This window comes from Rousettus aegyptiacus, unplaced genomic scaffold (assembly GCF_014176215.1).
Source record: "Rousettus aegyptiacus isolate mRouAeg1 unplaced genomic scaffold, mRouAeg1.p scaffold_m13_p_1, whole genome shotgun sequence".
NCBI lineage: Eukaryota > Metazoa > Chordata > Mammalia > Chiroptera > Pteropodidae > Rousettus > Rousettus aegyptiacus.
In genome coordinates this window covers 162,493,276-162,519,932 of record NW_023416284.1, presented here as the reverse complement: position 1 = coordinate 162,519,932, position 26,657 = coordinate 162,493,276, and the positions used below count along the sequence as shown (strand labels likewise).

At 39.7% G+C, this 26,657-nt stretch overlaps 1 protein-coding gene across 2 annotated transcripts in view; it reads left to right on the top strand.

The window, feature by feature from the left end:
* Positions 1-26,657, top strand: part of SLC2A12 (solute carrier family 2 member 12) — a 49,067-nt gene that overhangs the window by 8,491 nt on the left and 13,919 nt on the right. For both annotated transcript variants that reach the window (XM_016155670.2, XM_036221946.1), the window contains exon 2: positions 10,303-11,643. In XM_016155670.2, the coding sequence (XP_016011156.1) occupies positions 10,303-11,643 (1,341 nt within the window). The remainder of the gene's footprint in view (positions 1-10,302; positions 11,644-26,657) is intronic.

Here is a 26,657-nt window from a genome sequence, read left to right as displayed (position 1 = left end):
AAGTAGAGAAATTATCTTGTATACAACTTTGGAGAAAAGAAAATGGCCCTTTCAGGGAATGCAAATATTTTTGTATGTCCAGAGTATGGAGTGGGGAAGGAAGATGAAAAAAGAATCTGAAGATGGAAGCAAGAACAATATCATGAATCTTTTTATGCTAAGTACCATGAGAGGAGGAATTCTTAGGAGACCATATCAGTTTAAGAGAAATCAAGAAAGTTTCTGAAAGTAATGGTAGTGGCGACAGAATCAGGGAGTCTTAGAAAATCTCACCTGCCTGTCTCCAAAGCCTCTAGCTTTATGGGGTCACCATTCTCTTGTTATTTACATAAAAATAACTTTGGCTTCCATAAGTTTAAATCTGCATGCCTCCTTGTTCCTCAGTCCTGCTCCTACCCCCAAGAGCCTTATGGGCCCGATTGCTTCTTGCACCAACTTCCTGTTTCCATTGGATTCTTGCCCCTCACTTCTTGCATCTAGTCTTTTCTCTATAATTCCTGCTCCAATCCATACACGGATTACAGCCCCTTTTCCTGCATGTACTCAAATCCCATTCACACAGCTTTTGTAGATTTTTGCTGATGATTTGAAAAGGGCTGGGCTCTCTCTGTCTTAAAATCTTGTCAAATCCACCATAGGGAATTTCTTGTAAACCAAAATTTTCTAAAACCCACAGACCTTTTGCCCTATTGGTCCCTTATGTTCTCTCCCCATCCCTGTTCCCTACAGCTTGACAACCTGTCCTGACATTTTCTTCCATTTCTCCTATTTCTGTGCTCTTTTAGGTATTTCTCTCTCTCTCTCTCTCTCTCTCTCTCTCTCTCACACACACACATACACACACACACACACACATCAAAATTCTCCCTTTATATTATGTAAAACATCCCACCCTTTTCTCCTTCTCTCTTCCTCTTTCTCATAGTCTGCCTGTATATTGTCAACATGCCCTATGGGCTTCTTCCCTAATACCTGGATGGCCATCCAGGTATTTATTTTTAGTAAATAAAGTACTCTTTCTAAGAGTTTGACAGCCACAGACTTTATAATATTATTTCTTTTCTTCCCATTTTATATCCCTAAATAAAGAAATTTAAAAAGCACTAAGGATGATTCATAACCATTTCTGAGTACACGAACTCCTTTTAAAATAGAAAAGCACTTAGAATTTAAAAAACATTTATCACATCTACATATGTTTAAAATCTTGACATACAGATATGTATGTTACTAGTTTTCTCAGCAGTCAATGATCATTGATGTGATGGGGATCCTTTTTAAAGACCTTGTCAATTTTCAAATGTCCATAGTTCACCACACCTCTCCCACATGGAGAACCTCCATCGTAGAGATATCCAGTCTCTAGGTAAGAGGGCTGCCGGTTTGCTCTTCAGAGTCATTCCTGTTATCTATTGAAAATCTCCACAAAAACACTGAAAGAGATGTACAACTACAGAAGCTTTAAAGCCAGATATATTCGTCAATGAGTTCAGACTTAATCTTAAATAAAATGTAAACGTGGGCCTAATGTATAAAATTGGTCAGTAAAATGTTAGATTTCTACAGATTTTAACTATACATCCCTCAGTGAGAGAATTGTCACTCTCCAAAGACAGAGAAAACTTCTCTCAGCCTTTAGAGCTGCTTTTTTAGAGGGTCAGAAGTTTTTGCTCCACGGTGCAATTCTTCCCATCCTTTGCAGCCTTTATTACTTCTCTTTTTATATTTCTTCAGGGGCTACAGATTCTAAGATTTCAACAACTTTGAGATAGATAGGAAAGACAGTGCTCATTACATTTTGGGGCATGAAATCAGTATAAGAAGGGACAAAGCCTAGAGGAGCCACTGGAATGGTGCAATCTAGAAATTGTAGTTTTGCATATACTGTTTTTGACAAGCAAAGCCCTACAGACTGTTTTCAATAATACAGGAGTGATTTCCCTTATTCATAGTCAGGGGACCAAAAAAATTCCTTTCTCAGTTCAATGGAGCCACACCAGAAAAAGTAACTTCTTAGCGTCAGAAATCTGGCTAGCGGCTCCACACATCAGTTGCTCCTCCAGGTCTGAGAGCTTGCAACCAGGTGGCTAGAATGAGGTCATACACTGCCAACCTAACAGCAGTTCCAACTCCCTCTTAATTCTCTGCCTTTCCTATCTGGGGAACTGAAATATTCAGATCCTCACTTCTCAGTCTCTCTTGCAGCCATGTTTGACCACAGATCCCACTGGTTCTGGTCGATGAAACATTAGCGTAACTTTGTAGGGGAGGAAAAAAGTTTTCCTCAATCCTTTTGGGGTCTCAGGCTGGGTCTGAATATTAAACTGACAAAGACAGATTACAGAAAAAAGCATACAGATTTATTTAACGCAAGTTTCACAAGACGTGGGAGCCTTCATAAGGAAATGAAGATGCAAAGAAACAGTTAAACCTCAGTATTTTTATGCCAGGTTTGATGTAGAAATATGATAGAGAAGGAGTATGAGGTAAGTGTGGAAAACTGGGGGAAACTTAGCAAGGCCTGTTTGTTCAGATTCTTCTTGGCCTCTCTTTGGAGATAAGTGTGCTCCTTTCCTCCTGGTATAGGGAAGGCAACTCTCACAGGATTTTATGACCTGCTTCAGGGGCAAGAGTGAGGGGAAGGTCAGAGGGACCCTCTTGCTTCTGCTATTTTCTCAGCCTCCTTTGGCTTAAATTATTCAATATGCCAAAGTGCCATATTTCGGAACAGCGTGTTCTGAACCTCATCATCTTCCAAGGTGCTATGTAAAGTTCCCTCCTTGATGAAAGGAAAGGGGTTGCCTTGAGCCTGCTTCCGTTGTCTCTTGCCTTCGAATCTGGCTATGAGAGAATCTTCTGCCTGAAGCTGTGGCAGCCACCTTGCACAAGTCTGGACAAAAGCCAATCCTCCAGGAGGCAGGAACAGAAGGATAGATGTGAATTCTTGAAGACACCAAACTCAGCGTGGTCTTCTTGCTAATTAAACATTCAATACTATGATGTTTTAAGCCCTTGTTTGTCAGGTTTTCGGTTTCTTGCGATCAAAAACTATCACTGACTTGTGGGGCTGCATAAAGAGAATGCAGGGAATCTGGTCATTGACAAGTGCATTTTAAATACAAAGGCAATGCATGCCTTAGACAAGTTCTTATTACAGGACCTACATTTTGTAAAGCATCCGATTTCTGTTCTGTATGATCTTTTAAAAATGGACTCAGAACAAAGAGAACTAGGACAACATCTAACGATAAGAGTAAAATGAGGCGAAGCTGGAGCTGGCTAGGAACGAAGATACTAGTAGCCCTATATAAGACATGTAAAGAGTGTGAGGAGACTAAAACTGAAAAAGCAGAGTTATTATCTGAAATCTGTGATGTGGTGGATAAATATGAGAAGCTCTTCTCAATGTACATAAACAGGGCGAGGAGATAGAAGTGAGAGAGAAAATAAATATATATAAGTAGTACATAACGAATTATTTCTAAAACTATGGGGGGTGGGGTGAGGAGGGAGGACTCAACTAATTGCAGAAAAACCTGGAAGAAACAAGCACCGACACTTGTTCCCCAAGAAAGTTTTACATTGAAGGAGGAAAGAAGAAAGAGCAGAAAGAAAGAAAGAAAAGAACAAAAGTCATACATGTAATCACGCAGAAAAACAAAACAAGATGCAGGGAACTGCTAATATGCAAATTTTAAAACTGTCCTCTCTTTATGCCTCCCTAGCTGATAGGATTTGGAGAAGATTGGTTTCAGAAAAGCATGTCTGTGAAAGCACTACCAAATCAAACCTAAGATTGGAAGAATGAAAAGGAAAGAAAACAAAATTCTTTTTTTTTTTTTGTCTGAGAAAGATCAAAGAATAGTAGATATAGAGAGAGGCCAGATTTTTCTCTTGGTCTGTTTCATTATATGCTAAAGAGAGGATTCACGTACAGGGGAGCAGGGGCGGGTAGTGGTCAGATAAATATTGGGCTCCAGCCCAATATTTACCACCACAGGGGGCACCACGCATGCTTCAGGGACCAGAGGCAGCATCGGGGACCTTTGACAGCTGTTGGAAACACCACACCTCAACTCTCCAGGGGACATGCCCTCTGGGAGATCGTGCGAGGGAGCTTTCTGGGTAAGCCAGCTCTCCTCCTTCCTAGGGTCCCCAATAGCGTCTGCTGAGCTCTTGTGTCTGGTACTGTGTGGGCCTCCCTGATACAGACACTCCTGCTCTCAAGGCACTCCCAATCTAAGGCAGAAGCAGATATGATTAACACAGTCCGGGGTGCTATACAACCCTGGCTGCAAAGGCAAGAGAGGGAGAAGAGATTAATGCCAACCAAAGAGAGGGAGTCTGGAAAGGTTTTGTAAAGAAGGAGATATTTGAGCTGGATCTTCAAAGATAAGTCAGGTTTCCCTAGATGCTGAAGTAAGAGCGAGGACACGCTGTGAGGGGGAACAGCGTGATGAGAGACAGGAGTCTGGGAGGGCGTGCAGCATTTTCCAGAAATAGCAGGTAGTCTGAATGAGCTGAAGAACTGGTCCCTGGAGACTGTGGTGGGACCCGAAACCCTGGTCTCCTGAAAGGGGACCAGTAAACACTGTGCGTGATTGACCAAAGAACGAGTCCATGCACTGGGCTGATATTTAATAAAATATAAATATATGAGGAACCACAAAACACTTTATGGTGTACGTAATAGTTTTCATGTTGACAGGCTAATAATAGTGCCGAAAGCTTTACAGAAATGTTAACAGTATGCTGTTCAAATGTTAAGTGTTTATGTAAATATAAATATAAATAACACAAAGTTCTAGCTAGGAACCATGAAGTTATACTAGGTATTAACCTTAGCCTGCTGGCAAAACTGTGGGGAAGAGAGGAGCGAGGGTAGCTCTTCTGGAATGCTACTATCATCCATTCATTTATTCATTCACTCAACAAACATTTCTTATTTACCTTGTGCCAAAGACTACATGTGAGAATACGGATATAAGTAAAACAAAGTTTTTGCTTTCAAAGAACTTCCAGTCTAACAGGGGAAGACAAAACAGGTAAGTGAATAAATTCCTTAAAATGTGACCAGTGCCCCTGAAAACATACATTCTGTGCACGGGGAAGCCCAAAGGGGCTGGAGGTGAAACGGCAGAATAAGGCAGGGCAGGGTGGTCATCGTCGGGGAGGTGGCACTTGAAAGATGGGTTGGTATTTAGGAGAAAGGAGCAGGGAAAGGGGGGACCACAACTGCAAGGCCATTTGGGGGAACACTGCAAGTTTTTCTTGGCAAAAGAAGAAATAGGAGATCTTTTAAATTTGTGAAGCATTCAGTTTGTCAAGCTGTATAATTACCTGGCCACCTGCCAAGAAAAACCTGTGTATGCACGCTTTTCATCCTGTTGTAGGGTTTAGTCAGCCGGCAAGTGTTTATTGTGTGTTCATTATGTACATACGCTATAATAGGCAAATGGGAAGAAAGGAAAAAAAGAAAGCAGGCAGAAACGCAAATATTGTGGAAAAATGGAGTGTTTCATTTTGTGCCAGTCAGTCGTGGTTTCATCCGAGTAGCCGTGAGCCGGGCAGACAATGAGGCTATTGTAGGAGTGGCTGCGGTCTCATGGCCTATGGGGGCTGTCCTTTGCGCCCTCGTGAAGGTCTCAGCACTCTGCTTTGCATGAAGCCTCCTGGTTGTTATCACATCTTCGACAGGAACAGTTTTACTTTATTATCTTATTAAAGAATCATCATTGCATCGAAAAGAACAAGGCTGTTCTTCTAGGAAAGCAGCCATATGGAGGGTAGGCAGGACCCAACAGATCTTGGGGACCAGTTGCCAGTCTCCAGATAGTTGCCACTTCCGTGATGTCCGCAAAAGCCTGGGAAATCCCTGTGGCGCTTTTGGGGACTGCAGGGATGTCAAGGAAGAGCCGCTGTGAAGCCAGGCCACGAGCAAAATGACTAGGGAAGCAAAACTTCATCGGAACGTTAAGTGCAGCCTGACTTCGGGGCTGGGTGTTTCTTTGAAAAGGCACTAATTAGGATTCCTCCCCCACTCTCTCCTTTAGCACTGACTGCTTCTCCTCCGTCCACGCGGCTAACCCAGATTTCCCCGTCCATGTTCAGGCAAACCTAAACCCCACTTTCTTGCCATATCCTCTCACTTTCCTCCTGTTCACTGCCAGATTTCTTGGGAAAGTTCTCTTTACTTTCTGGCATCCACAGGAGAACATCTTGCTCCTGTCACCATCAACCAAAAGAGTAGACACAGGAAAAGCCCACTCTTTTCACTGTTTTTATGTGGTAAAATAGCACTAGGAAAATTACCTGTGATGGAAGTTGACAGGGAGGGAAGAACTCTCAAAGTTCTTTCTGCTTGTCTAATAATTAAATAGTCACAAGACAGATTAGCAAGAGAAAATAACCAAATTGAATTACATACATATGTATGGGAACTCCACATATGTGAGCGAGTCAGAGACCCCACTTAGATGAGAGGTTCAGAGACAGAAAGAGAAATTAAGGTACAGATGACATTTTGAGCTAGGGATGAGGTAAGGAGCCTTGGGGCTTCAGAAGGCAATTGCAGGGAGAGTGCATGTTCAGCCATTATGAGTTTACCCTGCCATGCAGGCAGGTAAAACGTGATTCCTGGTGATAACTCTTATCATAGTCCAAGCCTCTAATTTAAATTCTTCTAGATAGTTAAGGGTGGGGTGGGGAGGCAAAGTTTCTCTTTAGCCCACAGCATCTTGATTGCCTTTAGCTCAAAATAGTCTGCATACCACTGAATCACATCTTGCGATGGCTCATTCTGAACCGCTACAAAGTCCTGAGGTGTCACACAGGCCTGCATTCTTAGGAGCAATAGGGACTATCTTTCCACACTGAATTGGAATTCAAAATCCTGGATGGGCAGCTTGAGGATTGTAGCAGAACTTCAGCAGTAATAAATAAAAAGCCATGAGATGAGGGGGGGAAGCTAGTTTGGGACAGTATCCCTTAAAGGATATATCAGGGAAGGTATATCCTTCAAATAAAATTCAGATGATGAAGATTTTAGTGTAATTTTGAAGCATGTAACTGATATTAGTAGTCCCCTCATCATGTGGGAATAGGGTCATAGAATGTGCTAGTACAAGTTTTTAAGCTTTTAAAGGCAAATTCCCTAGACAGATTAAATTAGATAGATAGATAGATAGATAGATAGATAGATAGATAGATAGATAGATGGATGGATGACAGATAGATAATGTGATATACAATTTAAAAAAATTTAATTTTATAAAATTTTTAAACCAGTCTTTATAGAAATAATTTATTATATCCCTGAAGAATTACACTCAGAACTAGCAGCTGGGTCTCAAGAGGGATATTGACAAACTGGGATGGTTTCCAGACCCTTTGCATACATCCCAGTTTGTCAATGTCCTATGAGGTCTGGCTAAAAGAATTAGACCTATGAAATTAAATCCAGGAAGCACAAGAAAAGGCTGGATCCCTCTTCTGTTGGAACTTTTTTCCAGACTATAAGAAGCTGTCTTGCCCCACTCCTTAACCCCACCCCTTAACTCGCCACCTTGAATTATCTCTAAAGAAGGTTAACAATCATCAAAGGAAAAGATCTGGTATCTCAAGGGGTCTTTCCTTTTGTAAGGAAGCACTGTTTTTCATCTAACGAAAGGGGAAAACTAGGAAAGGGAAGGAAAAGAACAAGATGGCAAGGACAGTCGACTCAGGTAGCAGTTCTGGCATCTAGTCCCCTACATCTTTGACTCAGTATCTCCTGCTGTCGTCTGTCACTCTAAGTCCCCTTCTGCGGTGCCTCACTCAGTCTGCCTCACAAGCGTTTCATTCTCCAAAGTCATTATTTCTCCAATCTTAATATCAGAGATCAATAGCTAAAGCAGACCTGCTAAACCACACATCACACACAGATAAAATGAAGAACGAGAAGAGAGAGATGAAGCAATATACTATTCTTATCCAAATGTGAGATTTGACCCAGTTCTCTTTGTGGTAGAGGAATTTGTTGAGGATTTTAAGATCACACAGGAAAAAGAATATATGGAAAATGAGGACATGAGTGAACCTATAAGAGAGTACTTTAAAGTCTTTTGGCATGTAAAAATTAAAACCATACATAATAAACAATAGAAAATGGAGACATCACTAGAATGTTGTTTTTTGAGGTGCAAGGACCACACCTGTTTTGTTTCTTTGCTATAGATGCACCCTCAAAGTACGTAGAAAAACGTCTGCCGCATAATGGTGCAAATGTTTATTTTTCCGATTAGCTGGATGAATTGCTGATTCAATTCCAATTTAATGGTTTGTGCCTGCAATGCTCATAAAGTACTTTTATATTATTATGGATTGTATTTTTATTTGCTCCTCCATCCAATTATTCAATCCTTTTTAAACTTATTTTTTGGAGTCTCCCACCTCCCACAGGGTCCTGGAACTGTAAAGTACCTTGGATATTTGTGGCGAGAAGAGATTTGGATCACCTCTGTTTGACTTGCTCCTTTCACTAGAGCTAACCATCTTTAACCACACCCAGGCGCTGACTGGGTTAAACAGCCTCAGTTCAGCCTGTGACCATGTGTAACCAGGCACATTGTTTTAGTCCTTTTTCCACACACTTCAGTTCTGCCTCTTCTCCATCTCTCTTGCTATTGCCTCCTTTTCTAGATGTTGGCATTCCCTGGGTCCCAGTCCTAGTCTTGCTTCTCCTTTCCCGCTATCCTGTCTCTCTAAGTGATCTCATCCATTTCCTCAGCTTTAAATACCAAATATATCCTCCTGAATCCCAGACCTACCTCTTAAGCTTCAAATCTATATACTCAACCCCCTACTTGACATATTTATCTCAATGTTTTATAGGTAAAAACAAACAAAACATTATAGTAAGTCTAAAATGGAGCTCCTGGTTTCCACTTCTCTTTTTGCCCCCCATTCATGGCCAGTTTTCGTCCTCATCTTCCCTAGGTCAGAATATCAGCCAACCAACTGCTCAAACCGTGCAGCCGTCTTGTGTTCTGGCCTACTTCCTTACCCTTCAACTTCAGTTCATGAGCAAGTGTAGTTATTTTTATCTCCAAACTATTGAATTGACTTGTCCTTAGTTTCACTCCTTACATCCAATTCTAAGCTATCAATAGCGCTTGTCGAGACTAAGGCAGGCAACACGCTGCTCCCTGCTACCCGTCCCGGTCCTTGAAGAACTCATTCCCACACAGCCGCAAGAAACTCAGAGTGTCAGCAGCCACTTCCTGGACAGTGGCAGTGACTCCATTATACTTGGCACTGAGACCTGCCAGGCCCTGCATGAAGTGTCCCCTCTGTACTTACCCATATTCACTGATGACCTCTCCTACCTGTCTCCGAGTCCGTGATGGCCTGGCTGCCTGACAAGTGCTGAAACATGATGAGAGCTTTCCGGCTCTCAAGCCTTGGGAACTGCTACTTCCTGTGCCTGCGAGGCTTTTCTCTCAGCTACTTTTTGTTTTGGCTTATTTCTGCTTTGACGAGTTACAAACGTAACAAACACCTATGTACCTACCATCGAAAATTAATAAATGTTATTATTTTACCATTTTCCCTCATATTTTAACATTATAACAATACAACAATATAAAGTCTCTTTTGCTCTTCTTTCCCCACATTCCACTCCTTCCTTCTTTTTCAGAACCACTAATGGCTGCTATTGGTTCCCTCCTCCGTATCCATTCCTTCCTTTCTCTGACAGACCTTTATTAGGATAGTCACACCTCCTCCACTCCTCACCACGCCCCCCTGTGCTTCTGCAAAAGCCTAGGCCCAGGGGTGGCCAGGAGACCTGAAGGAACTTTTCCTGGGGGTGAGGCTTCATTTTCCCTCAGGGTACACAGTGGGAAACCCAGCATTTCTTGAGGTTCCAACCTGCTCTATCCTCCCCTCGAGGGTTTGCCTTTAGAGAACCAGTATGAGGCTATCTGAACTTCTGATCCCATGCCAAGAATTAATGGTCTCATTTGTTTGGTCTTCTCATCTTGCATTGCGGTGTGCTGGACTCAAAACAACAGCCTCACAAATAGAAGGACCCAACTTCCTAATGTCTCCACCCCTCTCCTCCCAAAAACAAACGATAAAGGATTTTTCCTCTTATATCTAATCATTTTGGGGGTTAGCATATTACTTTACTGTACTTATGTATGTGTTTATGCTCAAGGCTGTGAAAAACCTACTTATACAAGGTCAAGTCTCCATTCAGATGCAAAGTGTTTAAAATAACAGTTCCGAACTGACCCCTCTGTTTCTCCTCTCTGCTCCTAGGTTGCGGCATGTTTACTCTCCTGTCATCTGTCACAGCTGCTGTCAGTGGCCTTCTGGTGGGTTATGAACTTGGGATCATCTCCGGGGCTCTTCTTCAGATAAGAACCTTATTAGCCTTGACCTGCCATGAGCAGGAAATGGTTGTGAGCTCCCTGCTCATTGGGGCCTTCCTTGCCTCTCTCACTGGAGGGATCCTGATTGACAGGTATGGAAGAAGGGCTGCAATCATCTTGTCGTCCTGCCTCCTTGGACTCGGAAGCCTCGTCTTGGTACTCGGCTTGTCCTACACAGTTTTTATAGTGGGACGCATTGCGATAGGGGTTTCCATTTCACTCTCTTCAATCGCCACTTGTGTTTACATCGCAGAGATCGCCCCGCAGCACAGAAGAGGTCTTCTCGTGTCACTGAATGAGCTGATGATTGTCATTGGCATTCTTTTCGCCTACATTTCAAATTACGCATTTGCTACTGTTTCCCATGGCTGGAAGTACATGTTTGGCCTTGTTATTCCCTTGGGAGTTTTGCAAGCAATCGCAATGTACTTTCTTCCTCCGAGTCCCCGGTTTTTGGTGATGAAAGGACAGGAGGAAGCTGCTAGCAAGGTTCTCGGAAGGTTGAGAGCCGTCTCAGATACAACAGATGAACTCACTGTGATAAAATCTTCCTTGAAAGACGAATATCAGTATAGTTTCTGGGATTTGTTTCGTTCGAAGGACAACATGAGGACCAGAATGATGATAGGCCTAACGTTGGTATTTTTTGTACAAATCACCGGCCAGCCAAATATATTATTTTACGCATCAACTGTTTTGAAATCTGTTGGCTTCCAAAGCAACGAGGCAGCTAGCCTCGCCTCCACGGGGGTCGGGGTCGTCAAAGTCATCAGCACCATTCCAGCCACTCTTCTCGTGGACCATGTCGGGAGCAAAACCTTCCTCTGTGTCGGCTCCTCTGTGATGGCAGCCTCGTTGTTGACCATGGGCATCGTGAATCTCAACATCCATATGAATGTCACGAATATCTGCAGAAGCCACAGTCCTATTAATCAGTCCTTGGATGAGTCTGTGTTTTATGGGCCAAGAAACCTGTCAGCCAGAAACAACACTCTTTTAGAGCCCTTTAAAGGGATCACTTCCCACAGCAGAAGTCCACTAATGCCCACAAGAAATGACATGGATAAGAGAGGGGAGATGACGTCAGCATCCTTACCGAAAGCTGGACTAAGCCAAACTGAATACCAGATAGTCACAGACCCAGCAGAAGTCCCATCTTCTTTGAAGTGGCTATCTTTAACCAGCTTGCTTGTTTATGTTGCTGCTTTTTCAATTGGTCTAGGACCGAGTAAGTATTTTACTTTTTTTTTCTTTCCCTCTCACCCCTGATGAATGTTAGTGTATTGCTTTTGATGAGTGAGCTCATCCCACTGCTACAGTATCTCTCGTATACAGAACAACTAGAAGCAAGACAGGGATGACATGGCCCTCATGATGTTTCTACTAATGCAGAAAGTGTGCTTGCTTGGCTTATACCTGCTTTGTGAAATGTTCGAGGCTAGTATTCACCCGAAGGGTAAGCTCACCATTATCTGTCGCTTGAGGATACTTGATTTATTGATTGAGGATAAACTAGATCTTGAAAGACATTTATTGCCCAATAAAATATATTGTTTTATGAAAGCAAAGTATACTGGGATGACATTTTTTTTTTTTTAACATATTATTCCTGAGTTTCTTCATAGGTGAAAGAAAAAAATCAAGATTTTCTTAAAGACACAATAGTGGATGCATTTCAGTAATAATGAAGAAGAAGGGAATTTTGAGTTGGGAAAGAAGATTCATTATTTCTTTAAGTATATTTTAGCACTAAATAATGTCCCAGGGCTCTTTACTCTGGCCTATTAAACAGGAGAATGGGTGTCAAGTTACTCTTATTGAACATAGTACAAACAATTTACAAGGCTATTTTACTTTATCTAGCCAATCTACTCTAATGACAAAGTTTAAACACTTCTCTGGAGCAAACTCTCGAATCTCCTAGAATAGGTTATTTACTGCAGTTCTTTAGTTTTTTTAGCTTCACAACAAAAGTTTAAACCTCTCTGTAGGGAAGTTATAAGGGGTCTTTTGTACGTCTCACTAGAAAATAAACTCCTTAAATCTTGGGTGGTCTCTCTGTACCACCCTCACTTCCTCCTTCTCACCTCTCTCTCTCTCTCTGTTTCTCTATCCCCCTCCTCTCCTGCCCTCTCCCTTTTTTTTCTCCCTCTCTGTTTCTCTCTTACAGAGTTGGTATTAAAACTTTTGCTAACAAGGATCGAGGACAAAACAAACTTGCTCAAATACAGGGACACGGTGGAGGTTAGGAATAAGAAGACATGGGCTGTGTTGAAGGAGAAAGAATCTCGTGGACAAATGTAGGTTTCTAGTACCAGGAACAGGACAATGTTTCTGGAAAGAAAGTTAATTCAGAGCTGTGTTAGTGACCTACTGTTAACTCCTTAACTATTCTTTCAAGTGATACGTATGGAGTGATTAATTTTTAATAACCAAGAACCATGTTAAATGCTGGAGAAACTGTAATGAACAAGACAGATAAGTCCCTGTCTTCAAGGAGATCACAGTTGAATGTACTGAGCTGTATTCCCTGTGTGTGCTTCTTTCTGATCAGCAACAAGCAGATTTGGCTTGCTCAGTCTTAGTTAATGAATAATTTGCACGTGGCCGATATGGTCTCTCCTTAAACTCTATTTTCTCATCTTTTAGTCTTCTCCCACTTCTAAGTGAGATCAGTCTAAAGATATTGATTTATTCAAATTCCAGAGCAAGAGGGAGGATCTGGTTGATCCTAGGATCTGCCAAGTCCTAGGTGGTGGTTGTAATCTAATCGACAGTGACAAGATTGGGTCATATAGTCTAAAACATGGATGAGCAGAAGCTGGCCCTACCTCTGGCACTGAGTTGACAGATTTCCCCATAAGGGACTGTGCATGGGCATTTAGAGTAAATGTTACAATACCATCAGCCTCAGATCTCTATGACTTTTTCCTGACCCCTGGCCCTGCTTTTTAAGACTTAACGATGATAGATACCATTAATGAATAGTTTCCTGGAAACAAATTTCTACCATTATTTCAGGATTCAAATTCAAATGTGAGATACTTGTCTTAGTTGTTTCTGGCTGCTATACCAAATTACAAAAGGCTGAATGGTTTAGACAACAAACATTGCTTGCAGTCTGGAGGCTAGGAAATCCAAGATCAAGGGGCTGGCAGATTCTTCTTCCTGGTTTATAGATGGCTATTTTCTTTCTATGTCCTCACGTGGCAGAAAGGGTGGGGGTGGGGGGTGCTGAGAGATGGAGGGGGAGTGGGAGGCAGGAAGAGAAAGAGAAAGAGAGAAAACTAACTAGTTATTTTGTGTATCTTCTTATAAGGCACTAATCCCACCATGAGGGTGACCTAATTACCCGCCAAAGGCCATATCTCTAAGCACCATCACACTGGGGCTTAGGGTTTCCACATACAGGGAACACAAACATGCAATCCCTATAATACTTATGTGGTTACTTGGATGTATAAAGCTAATCAAATCTGAGCAAGCATCTTACATTTTTATTTTCAGAAACTCTTTAAACTTTATCAGAAGGGCAAGATATGAGTGCTATCTTGTATCCAGGGACAGTTTAACCTTGTTTATGAACTTTTCTATATTAATTAGTACAAGAAATTTTGCTCTTTTGATAAACTTCAGCTGGTGGTTATTGTTCCACTGATTTCCTTCACAAAGATCTTTCTTTTCTCTTGTATATTCATTATAAAACTAAAAATAATCTCCTTTTTACATCAGTTTTCTTGATCCAATCTTAGGAAGTATCAAGAATCAACTAAAAATCTAAGAAGTTTAGCAAGAAGAAAAGGATGCCTTCTTTGGTTTAATTCAGAGAAACTTTCAGGTTGGCAGGATTATGATATGGCACGTATTATAATATGAGAGACATTGATGTTCAGTTCCCAGAACTAACTTATTTATGGTAAGAGTCTTCCCAAGCTCATGCTACCTGCCTCTCTTTAATTTTGGGGTAACTTTGATAAATGTAGGAAGTCTTCTGTCACTAACATATCATTTGATACATTATAATATTAGGACAAGAGTTCCTCTCTTCAGGTAACACGATCTGTTTTGGAAAAAAAAAATACTGGAAGCTGTTCATTTACCTTTTTCAATTACTTAAATAGTATTCTATATGAATTCTTTTAAAATACAATTTAAGCTTTAGATTTAACTAATATTTATTGGCACCTATCATGTCAAATACTGTGTTGGGAAGTTCTTACATACTTCAGAGGTCTTCATTTTACCTTCACAACAAAAATGTGAATCAAAGCGTATTCACCAAATTTTACAAATGATGACACTGTGTCTCAGAGAAGTTAAGTGACTTGCTCAAAAAATAAAAACATTTCTTGTCTTCTGAAATTCACTGTTAATCTGTAGCCCAAGACAAGAATAGGCAGGCCTGCATTGGTCTTGATAATAAATGTGAATTATTTTTAGTTAAGTCCTCTCTGTAAAGATATATTAGAAGTAAGTAAGTATGAATGAAAATAGTGTATCATTCTTTGTCACATGAGGCCGTTAAATGCACCACCCTGCATTTTATTCAAGTCTTTCTTTTCCTGAAGCTCAACTAGGGAAATAAGCATGTACTTGTTGTAAGGCTAAGCTACAGGATAAAAGAGGAGGAAGATAATGATCAGAACACATGAATTTTTGATGTGCATGTACTTGAATAACAACTTGATTAAAATAATATTTCATGTGTATATTGGTTAGAATTCAAAGACCATATAATAAAAACCAAAATAACAGTCACTTAAGCAAGATAGGAGTTTCTTTCTCTCTCATTTAACAACTAAAGCTGAATAGGTAGGTCTAGGTGCTGTGGAGGCTCCCAGGGTTAGGCACTTAAAGCCGGCAGCGTCCCCAGACCTCTGTAGCTTTAATATTTAATATAACATTTGGTGCTTTAGTAGTGGTTTCCAGTCTATCATGATGGCTATTTAAAAATATGAAAATGCATTTTAAAATTTCATCACCCTTTTCTGATAGCTAATTGTCCCTTGAGAATAGGTGAAATGCACAAAGTACACTTAAAGGGAGGCCGGGTATAGAAAGGCCTGGAAAATAAGACAATGTGAGACCTCTGTCAGGGAAGCAGAATCACTGTGTGTGATGTGGGATAAGGAATTTTTTATCATAGGGATTAGACCTAACACAATTGTGGAAGATGTTGAGAAAGCAAAGTTCCAAAGTGGACCATTAGAGGAAAAGGAGAGAGTCACTAATCAGAACCATAAAAGAAAGCTGGTGAAGAACTCTGTGGAAGGCCGTTGCCTCTGCATCTGCCTGTAGCAGGAAGTCTCTGCAGATCAACAGAGCAGGCTGGTGGAAAAGCTGGACTCACAGCAGGGGAGCAAAGACAGTGGACCCTGCTAGGGCAAAGTGGAATCCGGGAGAAGAAACTGGAGCCCATGTCTGTCTCTCACCACATCAACACCAATGGAAAACTGGTATCCTTCTCTATAGAGCCCTGACACCGTGCCTGGCCTAGTAGTTGAAGAAGCTGGAGGAGGAGATCTGGGCACAATAGCCATTCCCTCACACCAACAAAGAGAATCAGCAGATCACAACAATGTGCATAAGCTGCAGTGATGTCTAGGGCCCAGCATCAACCCTGCAAGCATAGGGCTGATGTATCGCTTTTGCCTTTTGAGTCTCATGCAAATTTCTCATCCTGCCAACCCTACACAGGGAAGGGAATTCTGGGAAATGTAGTTCCAGCTTAGCAAAACTGACACAGTGCAAAACTGCCAGAGTAATAAAACTCTTGACTAAGGAAGAATAGATATGAATATGAAAAGAAATATTTGCGGTCAAGGGCCCTGTATTCTGTCTTCAATTGCTGTAATAGAAATTTATTTCTTTTCATGAAAACATTGTTAAAATATATGACTAGCTTTCATTCCATCTACTTCTGAAAAAGGGGTGAGGTCATTTATTAATGACTTTTGGTTTTTGTTTCTTTAGCTATAAAACCAAAAAACACCCTTTCACTGGTACATTATGAAAGCTCTCATATTTATTTTCTCAGGAACATAATTATCTCCCTTAAGCTGATGACTCTCACTTATCTCCAGTTCTATCATCTCACATGACTTCCAGTTCCTTTTTTCCCAGCAAGTACTGGACTTTTCCACTTTGATGCTTCACTGTAAGCCAAACGCAAGAAGGCCAATGCTCAATTCTTGTTCCCCTCACACCAGGAAACTTCCCTTTCCTTTTCTGGGAGGCAGTCACTGTGCTAATCACTCAAGTTCGATGATCTGGAGCCTTTTCCCAGTCCAGTTAATGACCAAATGGTCTTGAATTTTTCCCTTACAAATGGCTCCCTTGTTCATTTGTTCATTTTTTCCTTCCGATTTCTGCCGTCCTAACCTATCGTAACCCTTGTGGTCTCGTTTCTAGATTGCTAGGAGACCTTTCTTTTAGCTCATGCCCATTCTAGGCCTTTCTCATGGCCATCCGCCCTTCATACCAGTATTCCTTAAATGCCATTTTCATCATGTCACCAAGCTCACACACCTTCCATGGGGTTCTACTTTCTACCAGATCCCAGAAGTCAAAAGTCTTGCAAGTTGAAAAGATTAGAAATGATCTAGTCCAACATTTTCTTTTTGTAGAAAAGAAGTAAGAAGCTTTAGGAGACCGAGATCATACCGATTTAGAACTAGAACCCCAGGCATCTGAAGCTAAATTCCATGTTCTTTCTACCACTATATAACCCATCTTTGAGGGAAAAATGTTGTGATTTTCAAGACCCTCAGTTATCTCACCCAACTCTATCAGGGCATTTGTACAAATGCAGGGGGCACCATTTACACTGTAGTCTGTGGAATTGTGCTCCAAGGCCACCACTCATACAGAAGTACATGTAAACTCCACATAGACTGCAAAACGAATGATGCCCCCTGGCATTGTGCAAGGAGGCAATATTTTACCTCTCTGGTTTCTCTATGTCCCACTGCTCTACACACAAGTCAAGAGACACAAAGCCCTTATTCCTTCCATTTCTACTCTACTAAAATCCTTCCTATCTTTAAAGCTCAGTGAAATTCTTCTCTCCTCTATAAATCAGTCTATTTCTTAGAGGTCTTTATTTGTGTGAACTACTAGTTATTAATAATACAGAGTAGTTCAGTTCTGGATTACAAAAAGCCTGAACTTAAAATCAGAAAACTTGGGTTCTAATCCCAAGTCTTTCACCTACTCGTATGATATTTAAGTCATTTATCTTCTCTAAAGCTATTTTCAATCTATGAATTGAGTATAACAATACCTGTTTTATCTCACAGAGTATAGGTGAGCATCACGTGAGCTAATGCGTGTGTGAGTGTTGAGATGTTATAGAGTATGAAATAAATGAAGTTACAGTATGATAACACAGCTTAGTCCTCTCTGATATGGTGTATTGCTTCTTTATGTTTTGGTTTGTTAGCTAGAATATGGTTACTAGATTATGAGCTCTTCAAGGAAAGACATTAGATCTCAAATTTTGCTTCTCTCTCTTTAAGTGAACATTGCATAAATCTATTTGAAAACCATGCAGGAATACATTTTTGTTTCTCAGGGAAGGTAGACTTTAAAAATAGAATGCGGATATAGGAAAAATCTCAAAGTGTGCTTCTTTACATGTGTGATGCTATCTCGGGGTGGGGCACAAGCTAAATGCCACGTGAATTAGAAATACTGGCCGCCAAAGAAACTCCTGTTCTTGCCAGACACTATCATGAGTTGATTTTTTGTTTGTGGTTTTTGTGTATTTTATTTTTTTTATTTTTGCAGAATAATCCCTCAGATGGGCATGAGTTCTAAAACTCTCTATTTTTGTTCTTTTGCATGGGTTTTAGTAGTGGGAGGCATTTAGGAGTTTTCTTTGTTAAGATAATTATTTGGGAATTTCAGAGAAAGAATACCTAAAAGTAGTTCCAGAACTTTTTGGACACCTCTGTGTTTTGCTACAACATGGAGAAGAGAGTCTTTTGAGAATTTCTTAGACCAAAAGCAGTACTACTGAAATACAGAATCTCAGAGTTGAAGAAGGTTTGGGAAATAACTCTTCATTTTGTGGTTTCTCCAACTTATAATTGCAATTCAAAGGACTGAATGGGTAATCCTGCTTGTGGCGGGGAGGCATGTAGCCTGTGACAGAATCTCCGATCAGCCACTCCAAGAACAAGCAGTTATATCCCATCTGTAGTTTGGAGCTATCATTTCTCCCAGAGCTTTTTAAAAAGATCTAAATAATTGTCTTATTTTTGTTTTTCTTGCTAAGAATTTGCCATTTATGTCCCTATTCATGTTGTAGTCTAGTTTTCATCTTTAAATAAAGCATACCATAAGAATTCCATTTCAATCACCAAAGTTATATTCAAGAGCATTGGCATAAACTTTATGAACCAGTGGGAGTTTAAAGAAGATTTCTATTAGAAGCAAGGTTTTCACAACAGTCTTTGAATACATTCTAAAACTTATTAACCTAATGTGATTATTGCTCAGGTATTTTAGTTAGAGAATTGATTGCTTGTCATAAAATAAATCCTTTCTACTAACAGAGGTATAAAGGGAAAAGTACTTTCTGTTCTAAAGCACAATTGAAAGCAAGATTATACCATCTTTATTAAACCTTCTTAACTATGGGTTAGCTTAGAATCACACTCCTTAATTTCTTCTGCCAAAAAAAGTGTTTCAATTTTTAAGTTAAACTGTATGCCTATATCATTTTACTTTTTTGTCCTCTATTTCCCTAGCTGTAAAATAAGAGGTTTTCCTTAGAGACTGGAATTTGAGAGAGGACATAGTTGGTATCAAGTAATCTTACGTATTGTATTTTATGCATTTAAAATAGTATTCCAAGAAGGAATTCATAAACTTCACCAGCCTGCTAAAGGGTTTCATGGCCTAAAGAGGTTAAGAACCTCTGCTGTCCATTGCTCTATAACTAATCCAAAAACTCTTCAATCAAATAAAACCAGGAATATTATATACTCCATTGCTTTTATTGGAGACTATTATTAAACATTCTGTTTCCTATACCTTATTATTCACTCTAAAATATGTCCAAAATCTTAACCTTACCCTTCACAATGTTTCTGGGGTGGTCTTGGTCATCATTCCTTTTAATAACAATATTTTTCTATCATGGTTCAAGCTTCTGGGTGTAACTGAAGATTCCTGATATTATGAGTACTGAGAGCCACATGAAGATTTTTCTTCTACTCATGCTTCAAAAATAAAGCAGAGATGATCCCAAAAACCTAAGGCACAAAGTTATTATCTCATAAGTTCATTTGAGGTAATACTTGTGCAGAAACTTAGCCTTTCTTAAAATAGCCACTGTAACTTAGAAAAATGTATATGGCTGTTCTGGTCACAATAACTACCAGGGCCTTTATTAATCCTCAAATTCCTATGTCCATAAATTAATTAACCTTCTCTTCCATGATTAATATATTTTCATTATAAGCAAATGAAAGGAATTTGTCCAAGGTCACATATTAAATTCAGTAATGAGGCTATGACTGTCATCTTTTAACTACCTTTTTATTCACATATTCAAGCACAACCTTACACTGAAGGCTAAGTGACAGGTGAAACCCACTCCCTCCCCACCCCTATCTCTTCTACCAAATAGGCAGGAGTTGCAGCAAGAAAGCATCTTGGAGTGACCCAGAAGAGAAGAGAGAGCAAGAAAGCCTTGGATACACTATTTGCTCACTCGTCCAGCACATGTGTGTTGCTCACCCATGATGTACTGGGCATGGCACCAGGTGCTAGAGGTTTAGGGACAGCTGAACAAGATCCACACCCTGCCCTCATGGAGCTAGTATGGGGACAGGCAATAAGCAAGAACATCAATACATGTATAATACAACTTCAGGAAAAGAGAAGTGTTATAATTTGGGTGGAAGTAAGAAGGATAAAGAATAATGAAGAAGGATAAGCCAAAGAGCATGCTTGGAGGAGGGCCATTTCAAGTAGAGTGATCACAGAAAGCTTTTCTGAAATGGTGACATTTGAGCCAAAGCTTGTATGAAAATCTGAGAGGAGGGAGTTTTAAGCAAGGAGAATGGCAGGTCAAATGACCTTGACTGGGATATGCTCTTGAAGGTTTAGGAAAATGGTAAGAAAGCCTTCTCAGGCTATATAGGTAGTGCTTGAATTCAGTTGAGGCTTTGACATCAAGCTGCCTGGCCTTGAGTACCAACTTCACATGGTAGGACTTTGAGCAAGTCAGTTCATCTCTGAAAGCATCAGTTTCCTTATCTAGAAAATTGGGCAATACTGGCGATCTCACAGTGTGATTGTGGGTTGTTTGAAGCAATCTGAATAAAATGTACCTAGTTTAGAGTGTGATGTGCAGCATGGACTTAATATACTTAGTTATTAGTGCTATTAAATGTCTAACTATGATCTAGACATGAGATGAATAGTTTTGATAATGCCAGCATTGACTTCAGTGGGCATTTTACTTATGTCATGTTAGGACACACAGGAAGGGCTCCATAGTCTTATGTGAAATTATGATGCCATGGTCCTCCTCACCTCCCTTCTGTAAATCATTCCATTTGGGTCAAGACTGAACAAAAACTGATTTGTGTATTGAAGTATGGTTCAATTCCGCACTACCTCCAGTCTGGAAAGCCTCCTAGGAAACCAGAAAATCCCAAGGCTTTGGTGAAAGATGAGAAATGTGAGGTAGGCTGAGAAACATTCCAACGTCAACTCTTCTAAGTTGGTATAACTTCTTTGACCCGAAATTATATCTGAAAAGCTACTCAGTTGAGAATACAGGGCCATCTCCAATTCAATTGATGACCAAAGAAAGTTCATGTTTTGAATATACTAAAATTAAGGCCGTTTAAAAAAATTATAGTATTATACAAAATATTTATTTCTAAATTTCTATTGTTTTCTCCAAATATAAGATCCAGTTCTTCCTCTGAGATTAGCCATATCATGGGATAGTTATTCCTACTGGGGTTTAGTAATCGAATGTTTTTAAACCTGCCTCTTTACCAAAAATAATTCAAGGTAATTCTTTTATGGTTTTCCTAAGAGAAATATGTGAAAATCTGAACTTGGAATTGGGGGGTTGTTTTGCTTACTTAATTAACCTTAGAGCTTATAAAAATATTTCAATGGATTATCTCAAGCTTAAGAATCATATTAAATCCCTCCGATATGAATGGGCAGTCCAAAGTTAATAATAGTAATAAAAGGTCTTTGTAGAAAAATTACACCACGGCCACAAGGAACCCAAGTCTTAAGAACTGCAAACTGGATGATATTTTAGCTCACTTGCAAGCTAACAAGTTAGTCCGTCACAGTTTCATGGATGCCGGCAAAAGACACAGGCAGCATGGTCAGAGACAAAGGACTGCTTATTACTCCTAGCAATAGCCATAGCCACAACATCAGCATTTGCGTCAATTCCCCAAGCCCTAGTGCTCTCAGGGCAACATGAAGAAGGCCAGATGACATCTACGCACAGGATGGGTTATCTTAGAGGAGAGGAACCCCAAGTTTAGGAAACTCAAATCTTTTGTAACAGACAGTAAGGCAGCCTGATATCCTCCCTACAAAGAGACTTCAATTTATTGGATAGTAAACACACATCTACTCCAAATGAGACACTGTCTCTATCTTATAGGTTGTTTGTTATACGAACATCCTTGGAAAGACAGCCTGGGACAAAGCTGGTCAGTGCCTTTGCTCATAAGACGTGCAGAAACGCAAGAGACACCTGCATTGTCTCTCCCCTTAAATATCCTAAAAAGTCCACTTTGCTGTTTTAGACAAGAAACTGGAATTTTAAGGTTCAAAGATTCTAAAGCCTGGCTTTTTGTTTGGTTTGGTTTTGTGGAATTTAACCAGCCTTTTGGAGGATGGGTTTCAGTAAGAAATGTGAGATTCATCTGCCATAACATTTAAATTTAGGTTTTATACCTAAACAACTCTAGCTTTTTACAAAGAAATTTGTTGTGTGATGTTTGCACAGCTAAAGATTCTGACAATTCCAGGGGCGTGGAAGAGCACGTTCTAATTTAGAAACTTACCTTGCTGCTTCACTCCAAAATATACTGGGTTTAGAGCAGAGAGGCTTATAAACCAGACAGACATCAAATGTTTCAGAAGAGATTTTAATATTATTTATATTTCATCTTTTACCTAGACCCCAGGCCCAGTATTCAGAACTGTCACAGTCAAAACCTCTTTTTTTTTTTAGTGCTCATCATCCTTTTCCACCATTCTTTAGAGAAAAGGAATATTTCATAAATTATTATTCTTTATACCAGAGTGTTTCATTACCAAATGTAGCTATTATACAATTATATCTATACACTGGGTTTGTAGTATGTGTAAATGTCTACCTTTAAGATCTTTCAAACCTTTTTTTTTTTCTTTTAAATCTTATGTTTCAGTTAGTACCAGTATTCACACTACTACTGCTCCTTTTTGCCAGTTAATTAAGTTAAAGTTCATTTTGATTGATTAAAGTGGTGAACCATTTGGTCCTCTGTTTAGTCATTAAAATAATGCGAAATTAAACAAAAAATAGTATCCGAATGGTTTTATACCAACTTTACATCCAAACAAAAGAGGAAAAACTCAAACCTGTGCCCTGAGCTAATCAAATCTCATTTTCCTCTGTGGAGTTAAATGATGCAGCAGTAGTGCCTGACGGAACAAAAGAGTCTTACGCTGCACTGTGTAGCATGAGCACAAACACATAGTGGAGTGACACCGTCCCTTCTGTTGCCATCAGCAACTGTTCAAATAAAACATCGGTGTTTAACTTTCTTTTCAGTTCAGCAGCATAACCATAGTCCCATGCTTTTGAAAATTATGAATATTGGACAGTAAGGATTTCAAAGAAACTGACTGAGGTTTTACTGCTGTCTTAATAAACACAAGCCTTCATTTGTTGCTAATTGTTTTCCCAGAACTCAATGGTAAGAATTTTTCCAAGGAACATTTGCAACTATGAAAACTATAATACTTTTCTGATTAAAGTCTAAAACATAAATCATAAAAGCACAGCATAAAATATTACATCTGAAATATGACATTCAAGTTACAGTCTCAACCAGAAAACACTAATTCTTGTAACTCTTTCATTTTTTTTTGTTTGTTTGATTTACATTTAGAACTCTAGTTCAGTGTTCTGCAAATTAGGATGTGCAAACTCCCAGGGATTCACTTTCCAGAGTACTCCTTCTATGATATTTCAAATGATATCACTTTCCAGAGCTTCGATTTCAAAAAAAAAAAAAAATCTGTTTTCTAAAATTTCTCCTTCCCTTCTCCCTAGTTCTAACTGTTCTCTCACTTAAAAAGAAAACATACCTATTACCCAACAGAAATCTTATTATGATACATGTCGCAAATTATTAAAACTTCAGGAACACTAATTAAAAAGAAAACTGGAAATACTGGCATAAGTGTGGTGCAGAAAAATGACTCTCATAACTAGATAATAAATTCCTTTATAAACCTAGATGTTTCCAATAATTTTTCATCAGCAAACTAAAGGATGACCTTAATCAAGTTATCAGCCGATATTACAAATAGCTGCTGTTGTTAATTGAAAGAATTGAATGACACCACTATTATAAAATTTCTTCACCTCCCCATCTGTTTTCATTATTCTTAAGAACAATACATTTCATCTATTTAAAGAAGAGAAAAGTATCGTGTTATTCTAGAAGTAAGTGATATTCCCTCTGGAATGTCTGAATTTGTTATTTAAGTAACCCAAGATTATATTCTTACATAAAGTATTTCTTTTATAAAGCTAGGAGTGAACAAAATTTAAAGAGATTGAGAGAAGGGAGAATATAAGATATAAAAATAAAAATAAATTAAAACTACCACATCATTATTGATGTCGGAGATTGTGGTCTATGTGGAGTATATTTTTTAAACATAATTTTCCCATTTAGGGAAATTATGAAGCCAGAATTTAAACATCTGGTTGAAAGAAATGGACATATTCCCTTTCAAAGTCACATATTAAGTATCCCTTTACGGTGGGAGAACTAGTTGTTCTGCATATGACTTTAAGACTATTTGGCTTCACTCCTACAAAGTATAGGACACTGGCTTCTTTGGAAATCAAGTTGTTGACGACTCTGCAGCCCGAGTGTGGAACTTCCTCCAAAGTTGCTAGGAGTTCTGTGTTAAGATTTTCAAGACCTTCGTGAGTCTTTCAAACCTGGGGCTAGCCTGCCAGTAGTTCAGGAAGAGCGCAAGCCAAATGGAAAGTATGTCTGGAGAGCTCTAGAGTTTAAACCTGAAAGCACAAGGAGTGAAATGACAGCCTCAGTGGGAAAAAACTGTGACAGTGGCAGAAACACGGAGGAGGGAGGAGATGAACACGGCAAATTTCACGTGGCAGGGCTCAGTCATTTCCATTGACTGCCCCTATTAACCTAAGTCCATATCTTCCACTGTACACAGAAACACTTCGACATATTTGTCCTTCACGATTTTTTTAAGATACTGTGTGCAGCCATAAACGCTGTCTGCCAAATTAATCTGGATCAGGCAAGTTCTGACGGGCTGCCCTGGTGACAATACCACGTGAAATATGAGTTCCAATATTTTGGGGAAATTACCTCCCATCAAAGCCAAAATTTCCTCAATCCTTGCAGCACCGAGAAGGCCTTAAAGACAAGTGCAGACACTGGCATTTATAGAGGCACATATTGCTGAGGTTGTCCTGGGACGATGGGGGTCAAAGAGAATGGGTTCAGGGCTCGCTAAGCTGCACTCACTATATGAGTTCATGACATCTCTGAGTCTCTGTGGAGCTCTCACAAGCAAATAGCACAAAAAATCTCCAGTAGATCTTTCATCAGGGTAGAGGATAATGAGGACAGCCAGAGAGAGCCACCATTCCTTTACTGTGGCATGTGGCAATAACCTAATTTTCCTTGGAGGAGAAATAAGGCCATCTCATTAGAAAAAACATCAGTGCTTTTAAGAAAACTTACACCTGTCATTATAAATATCAATATATTAAATCCTCAGGTGATGGTTTATCTTCCTGTCCTCCTAACCTATGAACTAAAGTAGAGCTTCTCTGGTCTTTCTTTGGGCATTCACAGCTCATTTCCAGGGAATATAGAGGCCTATAAGATTCTGGCACTCTCTTGCTCCTGAATCTGCCATGGAAAGACCTTCATTCTTTCACTTAGTTTTATCTTGCTGCAAAATACTATTTTAATTTTTTTTATTTCACTCTCTCTAGATCTGAAAGGTTGGACTATCCTTCTTGAAACACCTGTCAATTTTTGCAACATTCATTTTGTCTCTTAGATAAATCAAGGCACCAATTTTTGAACTCTTCCCATTAGATCAAAAAAGAAGCAGAAGCTTTCAGTAATGATACATTATCTTTTGAACTGTCAGGTGCAAGATTTGCCTGAGAAGTTTCCATCAGAGACTGAGGGAAGTCTCTTTCAATATTCAGCTCATTGCTCACTGACTGGTTAAACTTCCCAAGGACTTGGCTTGGCTGATGCATCAAACAGGCTTTCAGTGGGGGATCTCTGGCACTCTTAAGCAAACCAGACAGAGCTCTCGTAACTAGTACTTTGTGCGACTGTCCCGTTTTTTTTTTGTAGGCAAGACCCACCATTTTCTATGACAGCATCATCAGCTCATTCTCTTCTGTGGCCAACATGGCTCTGATGATCCCAGCAATAATTTTCCTAAAATCCCACCAAATAATTTGAAAATGTCATCATGATGAAAAGTAGGGAGGGGAAGAAGAATGTTTCAGAGGTGGTGAGGTGGTGATGGAAGTAGATCGAGATAATCTGTGCTAATTCTTTTACTAAAAGAAAATAAAAGTGTCCCCTCCCCCACCTCCTCCTCATAGCTGCTAGAGACAAAGGCTAGGTGTGGGACTGTCTGCTACATCCCAGCCCATGTTAAATATTCATGGCAAGAAGGTACAGAGTGGAACTGGTTTGAGGCATACATTGTTTAGCTTCAAAAAATTGGATTTGCATAATTTTTTATTGTATTTGCCCAAGGACAGGTCATTACGAAGGCTTCACCAGAATTGTACAGCTATCATTCTACTCAGAGCCAGATACCCCATTTGCAAAGATCAAAACAAAGTTACCTGATCATCTTACTGGTCTCCAGGGATAGAATCTGCAAGAATCTAGTGAACGTCTTCTGGGGCAGGGAGTGGAGGGGGAAAATGTGAATTGTATTTTTGAA